General features: G+C 53.9%; 1 protein-coding gene across 1 annotated transcript; it reads right to left on the bottom strand.

Annotated features, from left to right (window-relative positions):
* CCDC124 (coiled-coil domain containing 124) lies at positions 4,376-15,339 on the bottom strand. The gene is made up of 5 exons (XM_018051406.1): positions 15,235-15,339; positions 9,329-9,498; positions 5,561-5,750; positions 4,950-5,064; positions 4,376-4,838 (listed from the first exon to the last, which is right to left on the bottom strand). Exons 2-5 carry the CDS (start codon positions 9,485-9,487, stop codon positions 4,631-4,633), a joined length of 672 nt encoding a protein of 223 aa, XP_017906895.1. The 5' UTR covers positions 9,488-9,498; positions 15,235-15,339; the 3' UTR covers positions 4,376-4,630.

Below are 18,954 nucleotides of genomic sequence, written 5' to 3'. Positions count from 1 at the left end.
CCGGGAGGAGGAGGAAGTGGTCCGACCAAAATTAGAGCTGCTAGTAAAACCAGTGCACGGAATGGGCCACACACTTAGAATAAAAATTATTCCACTGCTTAACTGAAAGTCAAGTTCAACTGGTGTGTCCTGTACCTTTTCTTCTTCTAAATCTGGAAATCTTAGATCCAGATTTCCTGGCTCAGCAAACCTGGGGTTTGCAGGTTGGCGGCTGGGGTGGTGCCTTGAAGGTGTTCGTCCCCTCCCCGTAGCCACCCCTATACCCTACCGTGTTCCCTTCATAAGCTTCTCTTTGTTCCCCTCATACTGACCATGTCCTTTAGCTGCTCCCCCTGTTCCTCCTCCCTTCTCCTCCGTTGTTCCCTTTCCTCTACTATCTTCCTCATTAATCCCTCCTCCGACCTCATCCAGTACCCCTCTCCCCACCACCTCTACCCTTTCCCGTGCCCCCCTACCTTCTCAGGCACCCACTCCGCCTCCTCTTTCCACCACCATTCTCCCCCGTTCCCCAGCCCCTCTCTCCGCGAGCATTCTCTTCCCTGGCACCCACCTTCTCCAATCATCCCCACACACCGCCCCCCGCATCGATCCCCCCCAGGCACACGAAGGGGAACCCCGGCCGCAGGCGCGGAGCCCCACGCAGGCGCAGAAACACCCGGTTTCCCCGAGGCTGCCGCCGCCCCCGCACTGCGGCCAGCGCGCCGGGTTGCCAAGGCGACGGCGAGAGCGGGAACCTGGGGAAGCCCCCACGCTCGCTCCCTCCCCCGCCCACGCCTCAGCAAACCCCACTCCAGTTTGAGCCGGTTTCCCCGCCCCGCCCCCAGTGCGCAGTGCGGCAGGTGAGGATTCCCTGGCCCACAGGGCGGGGGTCGGGCAGGGGTCGACGCATGCGCGCCGCGCGCGGCTTTTCCTTCCCCGACTCGAGCGCTACGGGAAAGCCCTGGCGCTGTAGTGACAACCCCCGCGCAGGCGCAGTGAGTGTCCGGCGTCCCCGCGGCCCCGCCCGGTCGTCCTGGCAACGCGTGGAGCGGGCTGGGAGCGCGCGGAACTCCGGTCTCACGCCCCCTCCCGCGCACTGCGGCGAAGCCGGGGATTCCCTGTGGCCTGCGCGCATGCGCGAGCCCGGGATTCCGCGGGGGTGGGACCAGAAGATAGAAGTTTGTTTGAAACAGTCTTTGTTACCGCCGTCTTTGTGTCTGCGGAATGAAGGCAGTCCTCCTAGCTCCTGTCCTGAGTTTTACCTTCATTCTCTGGCTTACCAGCCATTCCCCTACAAGTCCCCAGCAGAGCTTGCCACGCACAGCTCTGGTACTCTTTCTACTCTGCTCACACATCACTATGGCTCTCCTTCGCCCTGGGGTAAAGCCCCATTCATCCCACCCTTGGCATCCAAGGCCCTATAGGCTCGGCTTGCTTCTTCCCTCCGATTACTCATCACTGGTTCCAGACTTTCCCTAATTCCTGGCCACAACAAATACCCCAAACCTGGCCATGCAGGAGGCTCCTTTGCCAAGCCTTCTTCAGGATCTGCCCTTCCTAGGCACCATCTCCTAGATTCTCGAGGTGGCCTAGGCTTACTGTTTTCAGTCCTATTTTATATAGGAGGAACCAGGCTCAGACCCATTAAGGCCTTGATCTAAGGCCCCCAGAGGTAAAGAGGCAGAGGCCTCCCTTTGTGGGGAGCCATCTGAGCTTCTCTGTTACTCAGTTGATACCTTCGAGCCCTAATTCTGGGCCCCACCTCCACACTGCTGACTGAGTGCTTTCTGAGTATGTGACATAGGCAGGCGCCTTTCTTTTTCCATCTAGAAAGAGGATCAGTGTAATAGGGGGCTGTCCCCAGGGCTCAGTGAAATGACATTTGTTGTTCAGTCGCAACAAATGGTTGTCTGACTCTGCAACCCAATGGACTGCAGCACTCCAGGCTTCCCTGTCCATCACCATCTCCCAGACCTTGCTCAAACTCGTGTCTATTGAGTTGGTGATGCCATCCAACCATCTCATCCTCTCTTGTCCCCTTCTCTTCCTGCCTTCAATCTTTCCCAGCATCAGAGTCTTTTCCAATGAGTCAGCTCTTTGCATCATGTGGCCAAAGTATTGGAGCTTCAGATTCAGCAACAGTCCTTCTAATGACTATTCCCGATTTATTTCCTTTAGGATGAACTGGTTTGATCTCCCTGCTGTCCAAGGGACTCTCAAGAGCCTTCTCCAACACCACAGTTCAAAACCATCAGTTTTTCGGTGCTCAGGCTTTGTTATGTTCCAAATCTCACATCCACACGTGACTATTGGAAAAACCATAGCTTTGACCATACAGACCTTTGTAGGCAAAGTAATATCTCTGCTTTTTAATATGCTGTCTAGGTTTGTCATAGCGTTTTTCCCAAGGAGTAAGCGTCTTTTAATTTCATGGCTGCAGTCACCATCTGCAGTGACTTTGGAGCCCAAGAAAATAGTTTCTCACTGTTTCCATTGTATCCCCATCTATTTGCCATGAAGTGATGGGGTCGGATGCCATGATCTTCATTTTTTGAATGCTGAGTTTTAAGCCAGGTTTTTCACTCTTTTTCACTTTCATCAAGAGGAACTAAAGTTCCTCTTGGCTTTCTGCCATAAGGGTGGTGTCATCTGCGTAACTGAGGTTATTGATATTTCTCCCAGCAATCTTATCATGTGCTAGGCCAGGGTCCAGCATCCAGAGGATGTTTCTCACAGCTGGTCCAGTCCCCGCCACCCCCCACCCTCAATGCTCCTCTCCAGACTCTGCTCCCTGAACAGCTCCTGCCCTCAAACCCCATGGGATCTTCCTGAGGTCCTTCCTGGACCCCTCACATGCCTCTAGTCCTGCCTCAAGAGCTGGCTCCTGAGGAAATCCCCAAACTAAGCCAGTGCTCAGTATGTATGTTGGTTAGTTTTTATGTCAGCTGCTATTGTTTCAGGCTCCTGCTATACTGCACTTCAGCTGTACTCGATCATTAAAGGCACCCCACCCCTGGCCCGGTTGAACTAGGAAGCCCTGTGTCTCAATTTTCCCCTCTGGAAATGGGTATCACAGGGACTTCCCTTGTGGCTCAGTTGGTAAAGAACTCGCCTACCAATGCAGGCAGACCTAGGTTCGATCCTTGGGTCGGGAAGATCTCCTGAAGAAGGAAATGGCAACCCACTCCAGTATTCTTGCCTGAGAAATCCCATGGACAGAGAAGACTGGTGGGTTACAGCACAGGGGGGTTGCAAGAGTCAAACATGACTAAGTGACTAACCAATAACAACTCTGTAGGAGTTGTGACTTCCAGGCCTTTGCACATGTGGTTTCTTCAACCTTTTCTGCCCCTTGTCAGTGTGGAGAAGTCCCATACTTCAAGGCCCTCCCCTCATGAAGCCTTTTACCCCTCTACTTCCAGGCAGAGCCTGGCTCCCTTTGGCTCAGCCATGACCCCACACAGATGGGGCCATCTATAAAGATCTGCATCTGAGACCTGATGTCTGGGAGATGAAGCATTCTTGGCAGGAAGAACTATGCATGTAGGCCATGAGGGGTAACAAGCCTGCTGTGCTGGAGAAGTTGAGAACAAGCAGATGATGGGGCTGGAGCTGGAGGGTGGCGGAGGGTGAGGGGATGGGGGCCAGTGGTGCAGAGAGGAAGTCACTTGGGTGGAAGCCCATAGTAGCGACATAGTAAATGCCTGGACCCTGCCCCACACACTTGGGCCCCGCCCCACACACTTGGGCCCATCTCCCAGCTGTCCTTCCTCTCCACTGGCTCCCTGAGGTCAACTAAGCCTTAGGAATCCAAAACCAAGTTGAGCTCTCACCCAGCCCTTCCGCCTCCGACTGGACACTCATTCCTACCCAGATCCACCTGCCCACTCCAGCTTCCAGGGCCTTGCCTGCCCAGTGCCCTGCCTCTGCAATGGAATCTGACTCATTTCCCACAAACGCCTGCTCTAAAGAAACCCTCCACCAGAAAGCCTGCCCAGGACTTGACCCAGATGCCTCCCGTGTTGGAATAACAGCAGAGCAGCCTACATCTCCTGACCTCAACACAGTATGTGACCTGGCTGCTGATTCAGGACCAGAATCTGAGGATGCCAACAGCTCACCTCCAACTCTCCTCTGGTTCTCTCTCTGCAGTACTGTGTGACCTGAAGCCAGTGCCTCGACCTCTCTGAGCTACCCCTTTGCAGCAACCCAGCAAAGCTTCCAAGAGATAATGGTATAGGCCTCTCACTGGACCACTGGCCCAGGCAGAAGCAGAACACTGTCTGCTCTACACTATCTCACCTAGCCTGCTAGGACAGGAGCGCTTTGGGGGCCCCCTCGTTCCAGCTCTCCTCTCCCGCCCCCCACTCACGCATCGACCCATACCCACGTAGACTTCAAGTGCACACTCTGCCTCACCGGCCACCTTTATTAGGCACTCGGCCCCAGGATTCTGGCGCGCGCAGGAAGGGCAGGGGTGTCACTGCAGCAGGGGCCCTGTAGCGGGAGATGTGGCCAGTGATGCCACCGAGCCCCTAGGACACACGCCATGGCCCCAGGTATCTCTGTAGCCCTTGGAGCTGACCCAGCGGGATGGCGTGTGGGACTGCGACCCTGGCCGCCTGCGCGGGCGGCTCCTCCAGTTCCAGGCTCACTTGGGGGTGTTGAAGGGCACCGCCCGCTGGTTCATGGGATTATCCGGTGAGCGCAGCCACTCCTTTTTGAGCATCTGCTTCAGCTGCGACAGCCGCATATTGGGATTTTCTTGCTTAAGCCGCGGCAGCTGCGCCTCCTCAAAGGCAGTGAAGGCCGCCCGCATGCGGCGCTCCGGGTGTCTGTCCACCGCCTCCTCCGTCACGCTGGTGAAGACGCAGGCGTCAGGGGGGCCGGGGCGGGGGCTGCCCCGCCCCCGGGCCTAGCCCCACCCGAGGTTCAAGCCCCGCCCCCAAGGCCTAGGCTCTGCCGGGTACCTGAGCACAGCGATGGCGTCCTCGATGGTGCGCGCCTCCACGCTGCCCTCCTCCAGCACGCGGCGGTTCACGTTCTCCTCCAGCGGCACCTCCAAGTGGCTTTTGGCTTTCTCGGCTGCGGGCAGGAGCGGCAGGGGAACAGAGACATGAGCAGAGACGCTGAGTCCCAGGGAGATGAGAGAGAACGGAGGGGACCAAGTAGGGGAGAAAGGGAGGCAGGCAGAGGATTGGATGGAAACGCGACCCCTTCCCCAAGTCCCACCTATGGGGTGGGCCAGTCCTGCCCCTTAGCCCCCGACTTACTGCCCTGCAGCCCACCACTCAGGAGACGCCTCCTAAGCCGCTGCTGTCTCCTCGCTTCTGGGCACCATATCAGCCTTGGGGGCCCGGGAGAGCACAAGCTAGGGTCGGGTGCGGCGTAAGTAATTACACACGTGCGTGCCTATCCCATCTGTGTTAAGAGCCAGACCTGCCGAGACCCCACCCTTGCAGAGCCCACACAGCTTCTCTGGAGGTGAGGAGGAGGCCCTCTGGACTCAGTCCAGGGGGTGCGCCCACTGCCTCTCGTTTCTCAGGTAAAAGGGCAGCTCCAGCGTGGGCCCAGGCCCCACCTGGGTCAGGGCTTTCCTTGTGCTGATGGTCTCGGCGGAGAGTCTCCTCAATCTGGGCACGGGTGACCTTGCTGGAGGCGGCCGCCCGGGGGGCCTTGCCACCCTTGAGCTTCGAGTCTTCCTCCTCCAGCAGCCGCTGCGTCTCCTTCTTGCGCTCCAGCTGCTCCAGGCGCCGCTTCTCCTTCTCCTCCTGAGGGATGGAGAGTCAGGCATGGATCCTGCCCCAGTGGCATGGGGTCCGGTTTGCATCCCAACCCATGTGATGGAGACTCTGCTGTGTGTTAGACACCATGCTGGTCGTAGGGGACACGGGAGCACCCTGGGCCTACCTGGGGGCTCCCATCCTACATGTCTATGGGAACCTTGGCCAAAGCAGTGGGGTGGATGGCTCTAGAAGAAAAAGTGATGCCTAGGCTGGGGAAGAGGAGGGTCCTTAGTGGGAGGAATGGCAGGTCCAAACGTCCTGAGGCAGGAACCACCTAGCATGACAGGGACAGCAAGAAGTTAGAGTGAGGAGGGGAAGTGTGAAGGGAGAAGAGGTGGGGAGGGCAGAGGGACCATGGGGAGCCTCAAGGGCATGGGGAAGGGTTTGTACTGGATTCCGAAGGCGACAGGAGCCACTCGAGGGTCTGAACCCATCTGCCAGCTGGGGCAGTGGTTCTTTTATGGACCAGCAGACCTTGGGGAGGCACTGCTGAAGTGTTCCCAGCTGAGCGTCACAGAGGCTGGGGCTGCTCCCACGCTGGCTCCCCAGGAAGGTTCTGATGCCAGCTGGTCGAGGAGATGTGTGGCCTACAGCACTTGTCCTTGGCTGCTGGCCCTCCACTGCTCTGGGGACAGCATGAGGTTCTGCTTCATTTGTAGTACGGTGTGGCCTCAGGCTTGAGATAGTCTCCTGCCGCCCACCCAGCACCCCCAGAGTGCTGTGCTGCAGGCATCCTCGCCTGCCCACCCACTGCCTGCAACTCTGCCATCCGCCCTCCGTGCCTTGGAGATGGTCTGTGTGCTGGGAGTGGCCCCTGTGACAGGACTAAGGGCCCCAGAAGAGGGGTTCCTGAGGACACGTACTGGGCCTCTGACCTCCAACCTGCCTGACTGATAGGAAAGGAGGAAGGTTTAAAGGTCAAGGCTGTTTGGACACAGCTGCTGGGCTCCCACATCTGTGGTCAGGTGCCTAGGGAAGGGCCATTGAGCTCTGAGTCTCAGTTTCCCCACTGGTCCCCGTGAGACTCCTGGACCGCTGCGTGGTGCATGTACAGCCCATGTGTACCCTGTCCACAACACAACCCTGCCTTAGGGCCTTTGCACTAGCTGTTCTCCCCTATTGCAGCGCCACTGCCAGCCTCCTCTCCTGGTTAACTCTGGCTCCCCCTGAGCTCCTGGCTCCCTATCCACCTGCTCTACCGCATGGCTCTTTCCTGTGTCCCACAAATCCCTGTTTCCAGTCTTTCGATCATCTGGCTTATCCCAGAGGCAGGCCCTGGCCCAGCACACAGTATGTGCTTAAGTAAAAGTGTGCTGGACAAATGAATGAATGAATTCCAGAAGGCTCCAAGAACCCAGGAAGGGCATGCAGACTGTGGCCGTGAGTCTCTTGGGACATGGGACTGAGGAGGAAACATAAGCATTTACACTCTGACATTCAGCAGAATTTTTCTGGAAAAGTCACTCCCAGTTTTTTACAAAGGGCAATTAACAATTGGCAGCATCTGGTGACGGGTGAAGGATGAGGCCACTGGTGGAATATTCCGGAGCCATCAAAAATGAGCCTCATAAATAATCGAGATGGAACCCAGAGAGTCACATGCTTATCGCCGAGTTGCTTAATATGGAACAAATGGAGACAAAATGCTACCCTCCGGGCGGGGCGATGAATTACGGCCCAGCTTGAGGCCGATGCCTGGCAGCAGGGAGAAATCTGGCTGCAAGATCCCCCTTAACTGAGGACATGGCCTTTAGGGTATGGCACTGGGTGAGAAGAGCCTTTGGTGTCACATGGTGGCGGGGGGACGGGGGGGGGGGGGGGTTGCTGCTTTTTTTAGTGCTTTAGAACACACACGGATTTTCTTTTCATAGAAACTATCTTTTTAAAGCAACTGTCACGTAAGAAGGAGGGACCAGGTGTGCTCTGTAGACTGTGGGCCCCCTCACCCATCAGCAGGAAGAGGGATAAACAGAACCCAGAAAGTCAGCCAGTGGGGAAGAAGAACCATCAGAGGCTCCATGTAGAATACTCAGGGGGGAGAGTTCCCTGGTGGACTATTAGGATTCAGCACTTTTGCTGCTGTGGCAAAAAAAAAAATAAGAGGGGGGACTGTCCGGGAGGGGCATGGGGGCTGGGAATGTTTAGAGACCAGGGGCTGGCAAACTGGCCTGTTTTGGTTAAGTTGTGGTCTGTCTGCATTCGGTGGCCTCTGCTACAACCGCAGGTCGAGTGGCCTTGAGAGCCCGTCTGGCCCCTACTGCCTTTCCGGCCTCCGCCTGTGCGTCCTTCCAGGTGTGCAACACAGGTGATGGGGCAGGCAGATGCTCCCTGGGCCACACCCCTGGGGCAAGGACACTCACTGCAAACCTGAAGGCAGACGCCCAGCCTGGCTCCAGTCCCCACTCACAGCCCTGTGCCTGGGGCTTCCTGCCTTGTCTGTGCCTCAGTTTCCTCACCTGGAGGATGGGAAGCCCAAGATGCAGGCCTGGGGAGGGCTCCTGTGCTGGGCTGGGCTGCTGCCTCTGGGACTGTGGAACGGTCTCTGGCTTTTCTGTCTAGATAACAGATCCTTGGCAGGCGCTGGTTTTTCTTTTGGGTTTTAACTTTCCTGTGTTGTCAAAATGTTGACAGTCAAAAAAGACAGGGGCTCCCCTGGCAGTTTAGTGGGACTCTGCACTTCCACTGCAGGAGGCACGAGTTGGTAGGGCAACTAAGATCCTGTGAGCCACCCCGCCCCCCCAAAAAAACAAGAAAAAGAAAATTGAAAGATGTCCATGGACCCAGAATGTAGCATGGGGGCGGGGAGATTGGAGGGGGGAGGGCAGGGAATCAGTGATATTCAATTCCAGCTAAAAACAAGGCAGGACTCGTCTTTCCCTACACAGAAAGACAGTGGGAAAACCCCACAAAAGCACCCAGGCTCTCCCAGAACTGGGCAGGCACGGATGGTGCGTCACCACTGCAAAGCTAGAGCCTGTCAGTCCTGGATCCTGGGACCCACCCAGGCGAGGACAAGCGGCTTAGAATGGTTTCTGGCGCCACCTACTGGACCAAGTGCGTCAGCATCAGCCCTGAACTTTTCATCAATGAAGCACCCACTGTGCCGGGCACTGAGGCCCAGCAGAAGACAGTCAACTATCCCTGCCCTCTTGTGATTTTATAAACACCTGGAAGAACCGCGTCAGCAGGTCAGAAACGGGACCTATCAGTGTGTCTCAGCCTCGGCACCACTGGTGTGGAGCACCCTCCCGTAGCTCGGCCCACCGAATGCCCGCTGTGACACCTAAACCCGTCTCCAGCTGCTGCCAGGCGTCCCCTGCGTGCTCAAGGGTGAGGCACTGCCAGTCTTGTCTAATCCTGGCATGACATAAAGGAGAGAAACTAACCCATGGAGGGCTTGTGATTCCCTAAACGTGCCAAACCCCGGCCTCCTCCGGGACCCTGCGCAAGCCCTTGCCTCTGCTCCAGTCTCGCTCCCGGCCGGCCGTGCTCCACGTCCAATGCCGCCTCGCCGCCCTGCCCCTCCTGCCCCGCCCAGGGCGGGGCGTGGCCCGCGCCCCCACCTTGCGCTGCTCCTTCCTCATGACGTGTTTGTCCTCGTCCTTCCAGTACGCATCTTCCAGCTCCTTCTGCTTCTTGGCATCCGCCGCCGCCTTGGCCTCAGCCCTCCGTGCCCGGGCCGCTGCCGACTTGGTGTTCTCGCCCTGGAACTTCTTGGGCATCCCTCAGCAGGCTGTGAGACGACGGCAGGGAACAGTGAGTCAAGGGCATCCACCGTCCAGAGCCTCACACTCACACCTGTGCAGCCGTGACCCACTTGGGGCCTCAGTGGCTTCGTCTATAAAACCAGGGCTTCAGACTCACTAATCTCTCTTTCAAAAAAACTCTGAGGTGAAGTTCACATAATACACAAGGAACCGTCTTAAAGTGCCCACATCAGTGGTATTTAGCACGCTCACAATACTGTGAAAACTGTCACCTCTAGTTTCAGAACATTTCCTCCATCCCCAAAAGGAGACCTGACCCCATCAGCCACCACTCCACATCCCCCCTCCCCCAGAAACCACTAATCTGCCCTCTGTGGACTTGCCTCTTCCGCACTTCTTTCGCTTAGCATCGTGGTTTCGAGCTTCATCCACGTTTCAGCATATGCCAGTGCTTATGTCTGAATAATATTTCACTATATGGACGGACCACGTTATGTTTATCCATCTGTCCACGATGGTGGACCTGTGGGTGGTTTCTACTTTTCGGCTCTTACAAGTCATGTTGCTATAGATCCCTGTGGGCCAGTCTGAGAGGACCCTCCCACCCTGCAACCTCTGCAGCCTCACTCCTCTGATCCCACAGCTGAATGCCCCTCGCCCTGGGTAAGCAGTTCCCCCCCTGGCTAAGCAGAGCCCAGTGACCCAGCCCAGGCTCACACAGGCATGAAAAGTTCTAACAGCCGTAAAGCTGCTGTCCAGTGTGGGCGCCTGCTCTGTGTGAGCCCCGCGCGGGGTGCTGGGGTGATCGCGATACACTCAAACGGGAGGAGCCACCTTCCCCACACCTGGCCCCCTACTAAGCATTTTATATGGCCCAATTTCATCAAATGCTCCCAAAGCCTTAAACCGGCTTCCTAGGCAGCTCAGTGAATAAAGAATCTGCCTGCAATGCAGGAGATGTGGGTTCGATCCCTGGGTCAGGAAGATTCCCTAGGGGAGGGCATGGCAACCCACTCCAGTATTCTTGCCTGGAGAATCCCATGGACAGAGGAGCCTGGAGGGCTATAGTCCATTGGGTCGCAAAGAGTCGGACACGACTGAAGCGACTTACCACACTGGCACACAACACAAAGTCTTAAACACAGGGACTGTCCTTATTCCCTTTTGAAGATGGGGAAGTCAAGGTACCTAGCCAAGTTGCACAGAACTGAGCCTCGGGTCTCACCTCCAAAGCCTGCCTTTCAGGTGAGGAAGGGAAACCAAGAAATTAAGAGCACCCTCCCTTCAGAATGCTGACACAAGCACCGTGAGGTCATGGCACAAGCCCTCAGCTCTCCAAGCCTCAATTTGCCTCATCTGGGAAATGGGTTGGTGTTCCTCATTCCTGAGTCATTTTCTCCCCACTGAGAATCTCCAGCTCAGTCCCTTACTGAACCTTGGGAGAAGTAGGCCCAGCAACCAAGAAAGAAGGGGAGAGAATGTGGAGTCCACCCTGATTCAGGACCACCAGGTAACCCACCCCCACCAACCTCCTAGCTGTGTGGCTTATGGAGGAGGGGAAATCTACCTCTGAACCCCTCTGGAAACTCTTAACATCAGCTCCCTCTTGCAGCAGTTGCAATGCTTTACACACAGTATCTTACTGAATTCTCACAACCCTGGCAGGTGACGGCCAAGCTGAGACCTGAAAGATGGACTGGAAGCAGCCCTGTGGGAATGAAGGGCTGAGACTCCTGGACGGAGGGCCCAGGATGTGCAAAGACCCTGTGGCAGGAAAGTCATGCACTAGAGAAAACATGGAAGCCACTGAGGCCAGTGTGGGTGAGTCAAGAGTTAGGAGAAGGGAAAGATGGGGAGGGGAGGTGGGCAAGGAGAGAGAAGAAGGGAAGCGGGAGAGAGAGACTGGGAGGGAGGAGGAGGCAGGGAGTGCTGGGGGGAGGGAGGGAGGGAGGGGAGGGGAGGGGACAGGGAAGGTGCTGCTGCTGCTGCTGCTAAGTCACTTCAGTCGTGTCCGACTCTGTGCGACCCCATAGACGGCAGCCCACCAGGTTTCCCCGTCCCTGGGAGTCTCCAGGCAAGAACACTGGAGTGGGTTGCCATTTCCTTATTTTCCTTCCTTTCAGGCATGAAAGTAAAAAGTGATAGTGAAGTCGCTCAGTTGTGTCTGACCCTCAGCGACCCCATGGACTGCAGCCTTCCAGGCCCCTCCACCCATGGGATTTTCCAGGCAAGAGTACTGGAGTGGGGTGCCATTGCCTTCTCTGACAGGGAAGGTGAGAGGCTGATAGATCAGGATCTTAGGGGTAAGGAAGAATAAAGATTTTATTCTCTGGGCACCAGAGAACTTTTGGGCAGCTCTGAGCAGGTTATGAACACGTTCTGATTTATGCTGTCATGTGGGTGGGCGAGGGGCTGAGGGTGGCCGTCAAATGCTGAGCAAATTAGGATGGTGCTGTGGGCGGAGCCAGAGGTTTGGAGTCAGATGGAGCTGGGCAAAAACTGGAACGCTGACTGACCGATGTTGCAGTCTAAATTACGTCATCCCCTGCCAGCAGCAAGGCCAGGTACTTGTCTTCCATTTTACAGAGGAAGAACCTGAGGCTTTGAGAGGGTGACATGCTCAAGGCCATCCCGTGGCTTAGCGGAGGGGCCCAGATTCCCACTCAGGCCCAGCCCCTCAGTCCCAACTTGGTCCTAAGCCTTGCCTCACCCCAGGCTGCCAGCTGGCCCTTCAGGGAACATCAAGGCAGATCGGGTCTCTGAGGCCGCTGGTGCCCCTGACACAGGGAGGGAGTCCCACCAGGCTGAGATGGGGGACTGAGTCCCACGGGGAAGAGCAGGGCAAAGTTGGCGAGATCAGCGGACCCAGGAGACTCTGGGTTGAGTCCTGGCTCTGCAGTTGTGGCTGACATGCTCCCCTTGAGCCTCAGCTTCCTCATCTGAGAAGCAGGGTTGATTACAGTCCCTCTATGCACAGGATGTAAGACCTGCCACGGCTGGGCTGAGTATGCCAGCCTGATCCTCATCCTGCTCCTGAGCCCCCTAACTCATTCACTACTGAGCATCTACAATGTACCCACCAGAAAACCTTTCTGGACTCCCCAGAAGAGCTCTAAGAAGTCGGTGGGGGTCACAGTTTCAGTTGAGGAAACTCCCCCATTTCGCCCTCCCTCTCTCAGCAGCAGCCACACCAGCTGCCTTGCCTTTTTTCAAACCTACCACGCAGGTTCCTACCCCAGGGCCTTTGCACTTGCTGTGCCCGCCACATCTGTTCCTCTTTTTACCCAGTTAATTCCAACTGAAACTTCAGGGGCCCAACTCCAAAGTGTTGCCACCTTCAGGAACCCTTTCTGGAAACTCCCCTTGACTCTCAGATGACAAACTTTCTCTTGAGCTACTTGTTTGGGTTGCTATCTTATGTTCATTTACAGGATTATTGAACAAATGAAATTAAAAGATGCTTGCTCCTTGGAAGAAAAGGTATGACAAACCTAGATAGTGTATTAAAAATCAGAGACATCACTTTGCTGACAAAGGTCCATACAGTCAAAGCTAAGGTTTTTCCAGCAGTCATGTATGGATGTGAGAGTTGGGACTGTAAAGAAGGCTGAGCACCAAAGAATCGATGCTTTCGAACTGTGGTGTTGGAGAAGACTCTTGAGAGTCCCTTGGACAGGAAGAAAATCAAACCAGTCAGTCCTAAAGGAAATCAACCCTGAATATTCGTTGGAAGGATTGATGCTGAAGCTCCAATACTGTGGCCTCCTGATGCGAAGAACTCACTGGAAAACACCCTGATGCTGGGAGACACTGAAGGCAAGGGGAAAAGAGGGTGGCAGAGGATGAGATGGTTAGATATCATCACTGACTCAATGGCCATGAATTTGAGCAAACTCCAGGGGATAGTGAAGAACAGAGGAGCCTAGCCTGCTCCAGTCCACAGGGACTCAAAAACAGTCAGACACGACTGAACGACTGAACAACCATCTTCCCCACTAGGCTGAGAGCTCTGCAAGGGCAGGGCTGGGACTGCGTTGGTCAGTGTCCTGTATAATGGGAGCTCAAAAAATGTTTTGAGCAAATGAATAAACAAGCATTTATTTCCAGGGTGCCCTCAGTATTTACTTCACACCCTGTGTTGTGTCCAAGCTCAGCTTCTCATTTCTCTTCCCACTCACTTTCCTCCCAGCCTCTGAGCCTTTTCTCTAGCTGTGCCTTCACCTGATATGCCCATCCCCCTCCTCCTGTGAAAACCCTGTCCACTCACAGCAACTCAGATGGGGCATCCCCTCCCCTCTCCCTGTTGCTTAAGACTCTGATTCCATCCCAAAACCTGAAAAGGGCTTTTTTGACCCCCTCCTTCAGGCCAAGACTGAAATAGTTATGTCCCTCCAAAATTTACATGTTGATTTTGTGACTAACACTCACTGTAACTGTACTGAGACAGGACATCTGAGGAGGTGATAACGGGTAAATGAAGTCATAAGAGTGGAGTCCTAATCTAACAGAGATGGTGTCCCTTCAAGAAGAAAAAGACACCAGAATTTGCTCTCTTCCCCATGTGAGAACACAATGAGGTGGTCATCTGCAATTCGGGAAGAAGCCCGCACTAGGAACCAGACTGGTTGACAACTTGATCTTAGACTTCCTAGCCTCCACAACTGTGAGCAAATACATTTCTGCTGTTTAAGCCACCCAGTCAGTGGTATTTTGTTATAGTAGCCAGAGCTGATTAAAACAGACAGCTTTTCCTCTGCTTAATAAACACACACACACTTTGTCATTCAGTAAACATGCACTGCTGGATGGACAGGGAGGCATGACCTGCTGTGGTTCACGGGGCTGCAAAGAGTCAGACACGACTGAGCAACTGAACCGAACGTGCACTGCAGCAGCTACTATGAGTGGGATGCTGGGGAAAGAGGCAGTGCTGGCTTCCAGACTAAATGGGATTCCCAGGCTGGGTGGCATACAGGCAACAGGAGTGTTAATTCCAGATGAGAGCTGTGATGGGGGCAGGCAGGTGGCAGGGGAAGTCCGGAGGGAGCTTCTGACCCAGGGGGTGTCAAAGTGCTTCCTGAAGGAGACATCAAAGGAAAAACCTAAGGGTGTGGGGAGGCCCAAGCCCCCAGTGGTCGGGGGGAGGCAGGCTGGGTAGAGCGGACTTCTATTCCAGGGTAATGGGAAGGTGCCAAGGACCTCAGAGCCCTCTGGGGCTGCTGAGGGGGTGAACGGAGGACTGAGACAGAAGCACGAAGCTCAAGCAGGAGGGGTCTAAGGAGTAGTTTTGGCTAAAGCAGCCAGTACACTTAGGAGGGAATCAAGACCCACGTGGTTGAAATTAGATGTGAAAGTAAGATAGAATAAAACATGAAACTCAACGCCGCCTCCTCCAAGAAATCCTCCAGCTACCCCTTCTAGGCTCCTCCAGCCCGTCGTCCCTCTCTCCAGCTCCGATCCTACTGCATGAGGCCAGGGACGTCCGTACCCAGCTCTGTCACCCCCAAGCCTGTAAGCTGCTCTGGAGCACGACCAGAACTAAGTAGCTTCGAACACGACGCTGTCCCGCTGGATCTCAGTCGTCCGCTCCGGGAAATGGGGATAGCCCCCGCGGGAACCCGGGAGACTGGGGGTCGGAAGTGCGTTCGTCTCTGAGAACCCCACCTCCAGCCCTCCCGGGGAGGTGGTCTCAGGTCCTGCTACCCCGCGGGGCTCACCCGCACCCCGCCCCCCGGCTCCGCCCGCGCCGCCGCCGCTCCTACCTCCTTCCCCCGGCGCCGGCCCGGTCGCACCTCCGTGACGTCACAGCGGGGCTTGCGCATCGACACCCCCAGGCGGCGCGTGCTGATTACGTCTGGGCTTCGTCGCCATCTTGGTAGAGGAAATGCTGCGTTGATCTCCAATCCAAATCAAGGGCGTTAGCTATTTGTTTTTGTCTTCAAGAAGCGAATATTTTATAAATCCTCGTCTCTTCCGCTCCCTTCATATACTAACTAGTCAGGAGAGGGGAGCAGAAACTACAAACTGGACCATTGTCCTTACCGTAATGGCCGTTGCCCAGAAGAAAAACGGCGTCCTCGGTTTCACACGTGGGTCTGGAGGCGTCAGTCCAGAGTTGCTTGGCCGGCAGGGCGCGCCAGAATCCGTGGTCCCCGCGTGGCCGGTATAAGCGCTTCGCTTGTGGAAGCCTCCTAGGCCCTTTGCCATCGCTTTGTGCTTGCTCCTACTCCTGTCTGCCTCCCTACTGCGAAGCTTAAGCGGTAGGGAGCAGAAGAAAGGGACAGAGAAACTAAAACACTGCGCCGTCCAGGTCGAGGAAACAGGCTTACAGACCAGGAATGGAATTCGAGCAAAATGTAATCGAAGGACTCAACGTTCCTAGTGAACCCTTCCTCTGGGATTGCTTTCCACCACCCCCGCACACACCTTACCCTTTTTATTCAGCAGTTAGGTTTGGGGCGGGGCGCAGTTTGTCGTAGGCACCTATACTTGATTTTCTGCAGTGTCCTCATCTATAAAAACGGTAGCAGTAGGGGTCTGAAAATGATTACACGGGGTCTAGCTGTAGCGGGGATTTGGGGGATTTAGACAGGACGATTTAGGCAGGACCACAGAGTCCATTCTTCAAAAAGCAACACCAGTGACATTGCTGGGACCTAAGTGGGACTGTATATCTCCCTTGCTCTTCAGCCTCAGATGGTTCCCCACTGCCCTGCAGGGCTCACCGCACCTTCCCATCTCATCTGCCGCCTCTTTATTCTCTCTCAGCTCCAGCCACACCAGGCTCCTTTCTCCAATTTGCCAGGCACAGTCCTGCCTCAGGGAATTCGCCAGTGCGGTTCCCTCTGCCCTCAGCTTTCCCCATGGACTACTCCCTCACTTCCTTCAGGCCTTGGCTCAGATGTCTTTTTCTGAGAAAGACCTCGGACCTCTCCAAGTAGTTGGTGCCCCACTCCCAGCCCTCTTTTTATTTCCTGCATCGCATCAACTTGCTTTGTTGGTTTGTTTCTTTTCAGTCTCCCCTTTGGCTATGATGTCTGGGAAATGGAACCTGATATCACCTGATGTGATATTTGTCACCAACAAGAACGGGCTCAGCATCAACATTTATCATTGTTCAGTATTGGTTGGAATGTGGAGATGCCAAAGGCAACACCCAATTAAGCTTCTGCTGGTAAAGAGCCAGGTTTTTTTTTTTAATATATAATATATTTTTTAAATTTCAAAAAAAGAGCCAGACTTGTCACACCTTTCTGAGGACAAGGAGCCTCTTAGATCTGTTGACATAACTGAGGGGGTGCAGGTCAAGTGAATCATTCCAGAACAAGCTAAGTCTTCTGCAAGGTGACTTCTGCCACCTCGCAGGCTAGAGGTCATGTCTCCCAAACCTAAGGGCTCTTTACTTCTATTGTTCTGACATTCTACAGCTCTTAGGTGCTCACTGCTGCTGGTGCTGCTTGCTGCTAAGTCGCTTCAGTCGTGTCCGACTCTGTGCGACCCCATACACGGCAGCCCACCAGGCTCCCCCGTCCCTGGGATTCTCCAGGCAAGAACACTGGAGTGGGTTGCCATTTCCTTCTCCAATGCATGAAAGTGAGAAGTGACAGTGAAGTCATATCCAACTCTTCGAGACCCCATAGACTGCAGCCTACCAGGCTCCTCCATCCAGGCAAGAGTACGGGAGTGGGTTGCCATTGCCTTCTACCTTAGGTGCTCACATTCTCGAGTAAATATTGAGGATCTACTGTGGGCCTGTGTTGGGAAGACAGCGGTGAATGAGACAGTCACCTTCCCTAGTCTCCTGGGACTCAGAGTCAGGAAGTCATACAAAAAATGATTCTAACCTTGGCTGGAAGTTGTGCCCCTTGTTGAGTGGGTTACAGAAGTCTGCAGGTAGATTCTTTATGACACACAAGGTTTTATTTGATACAATGAAAACTTCGGTTTCACTGTTATATATTTGTATTCTCATATATCCGTAGTGCCTACTCACATACAGAGATATATTAGCAAACCCTGCACTGCAAAGTGATACGTGAATAATGTACACAATGAGGAAAATTCGAATTTGGGTCTTGGTTTTCCTGTAGAATGACTGTTACTTGATGTGAAGATAAACAGATGGTGTCTTTGGTCCCTCAATTTTTGTTAACTCTCCTGCTTTTTGAAATGTTCCCCAATTTTTTTTGAAAGAAACCTTTACTTTTTGAAAATTTGTTAAACAATTTTATTTTGTTAGCTGCATCAGGTCTTAGTTGGGGCAAGTGAGATCTATTTCCCTGGCCGGGGATCAAACCTGGGCCCCCTGCATTCAGAGCTCAGAGTTTTGGCCAATGGACCACCAGAAAAGTCCCAGAGATCCATTACTTAAAAAAATTAATAAATCCTTAATAGCCATTGTTTATTGCTGTGAAAATAGTTTCTTACCTATACGACTTAAATCTTTTCTCTAGCCAGTCATGGTTTTACCTTTCTCAAACTCAGAGTAACACTGATTTTGGACGTGGGTGCAGCAGTGAGCGGCAGCTGGAAGCAAGGTCTTGGTTTCCCAGACCAGGAGTTCTAGCCACTGGACCACAGGAGACAGCAATTAGGGCTAGAGTCCCTAGTCTTTTCCTGCCTAGCCAAGAGCAAATTCAATCAAGGAGGCAGAACGTAAAGAATAATGTAAAAAAGTTTATTGAAACGAAAAGGGCCTGTGGAAAGGGGCATGGGCAAGCTCAGAGAGAGAGCTGTGCCTTTGGGAAGTTTAAGTCCTGTATGAAGGGGCTATTTTCCCCATCTGTGTCTTCCCTCAGGCCATCACCTTTTTTGTCCTTGCTGGTTAATTTGTCTCAGGACCCTCCCCTGGAGTGCGCATGTGTGCCCTTGCCAAGATGGATCTTGAAATGAAGGCTTCTGGGAGGAGCAAGACTCATTACGGCCTGGTATTACCCTCTGACTTTTGATTCCAAGGAGCCTTTCTGCACAGGTGTAGTGTCTCCCTTATCAGGCAGGGATTTTTTCCTTTGTCCATGCCATGATTATTTCCTTAAGGTAGGAGACAAAGCCTGGCTATTACCCTGTTTTTGCTGGCTGTAAATTCTTCAACTGGAGCCCACCCATATCTCATCTCAGGGAATGCCAAGGGGAAGGTAGCTGATTGTAGATGGCCAACCTGGAGCCCATCTATGTCCTACCTAAACATAACTCTGAAGATGTCTTTTATGCCTCAAATCCCTTTGGGCATCCTTGCCTAGAATTCTCCAAATTTTAATTAATTTCAAACTGTTAGGAGAGCTTTTTCATTTACCAAATTTAGGATAAGTTTTAAAAGTGACAAATCAAAAAGAAAGCCGTATTCCTCCATTCATTGTATTGAAATAAAATATGCTAAGATAAATATCTTTCAGTGTATGGTCATTGTATACTTCTCAGGTTAAAAGAAGCACAGCCACTTGGAAGCACAAAGATTACTTTTAAAAAAGCAGCTTCAGAAGTTT

Source organism: Capra hircus, chromosome 7 (genome assembly GCF_001704415.2).
Source record: "Capra hircus breed San Clemente chromosome 7, ASM170441v1, whole genome shotgun sequence".
Classification (NCBI taxonomy): Eukaryota; Metazoa; Chordata; class Mammalia; order Artiodactyla; family Bovidae; genus Capra; species Capra hircus.
The sequence above is the reverse complement of the archived record's forward strand: the minus strand, read 5'-3'. Positions and strand labels throughout refer to the sequence as shown.

What these genes read in the sequence shown, in the direction of transcription:
- CCDC124 (XM_018051406.1), bottom strand. Translation starts at nt 9,487, where the DNA reads ATGCCCAAGAAGTTCCAGGGCGAGAACACCAAGTCGGCAGCGGCCCGG. An exon ending in CAAGGAAAGCCCTGACCCAG is followed by an intron (nt 5,065 to 5,560) that starts GTGGGGCCTGGG and finishes TCCTGCCCGCAG; the next exon opens with CCGAGAAAGCCAAAAGCCAC. An exon ending in GACGCCATCGCTGTGCTCAG is followed by an intron (nt 4,839 to 4,949) that starts GTACCCGGCAGA and finishes CGTCTTCACCAG; the next exon opens with CGTGACGGAGGAGGCGGTGG.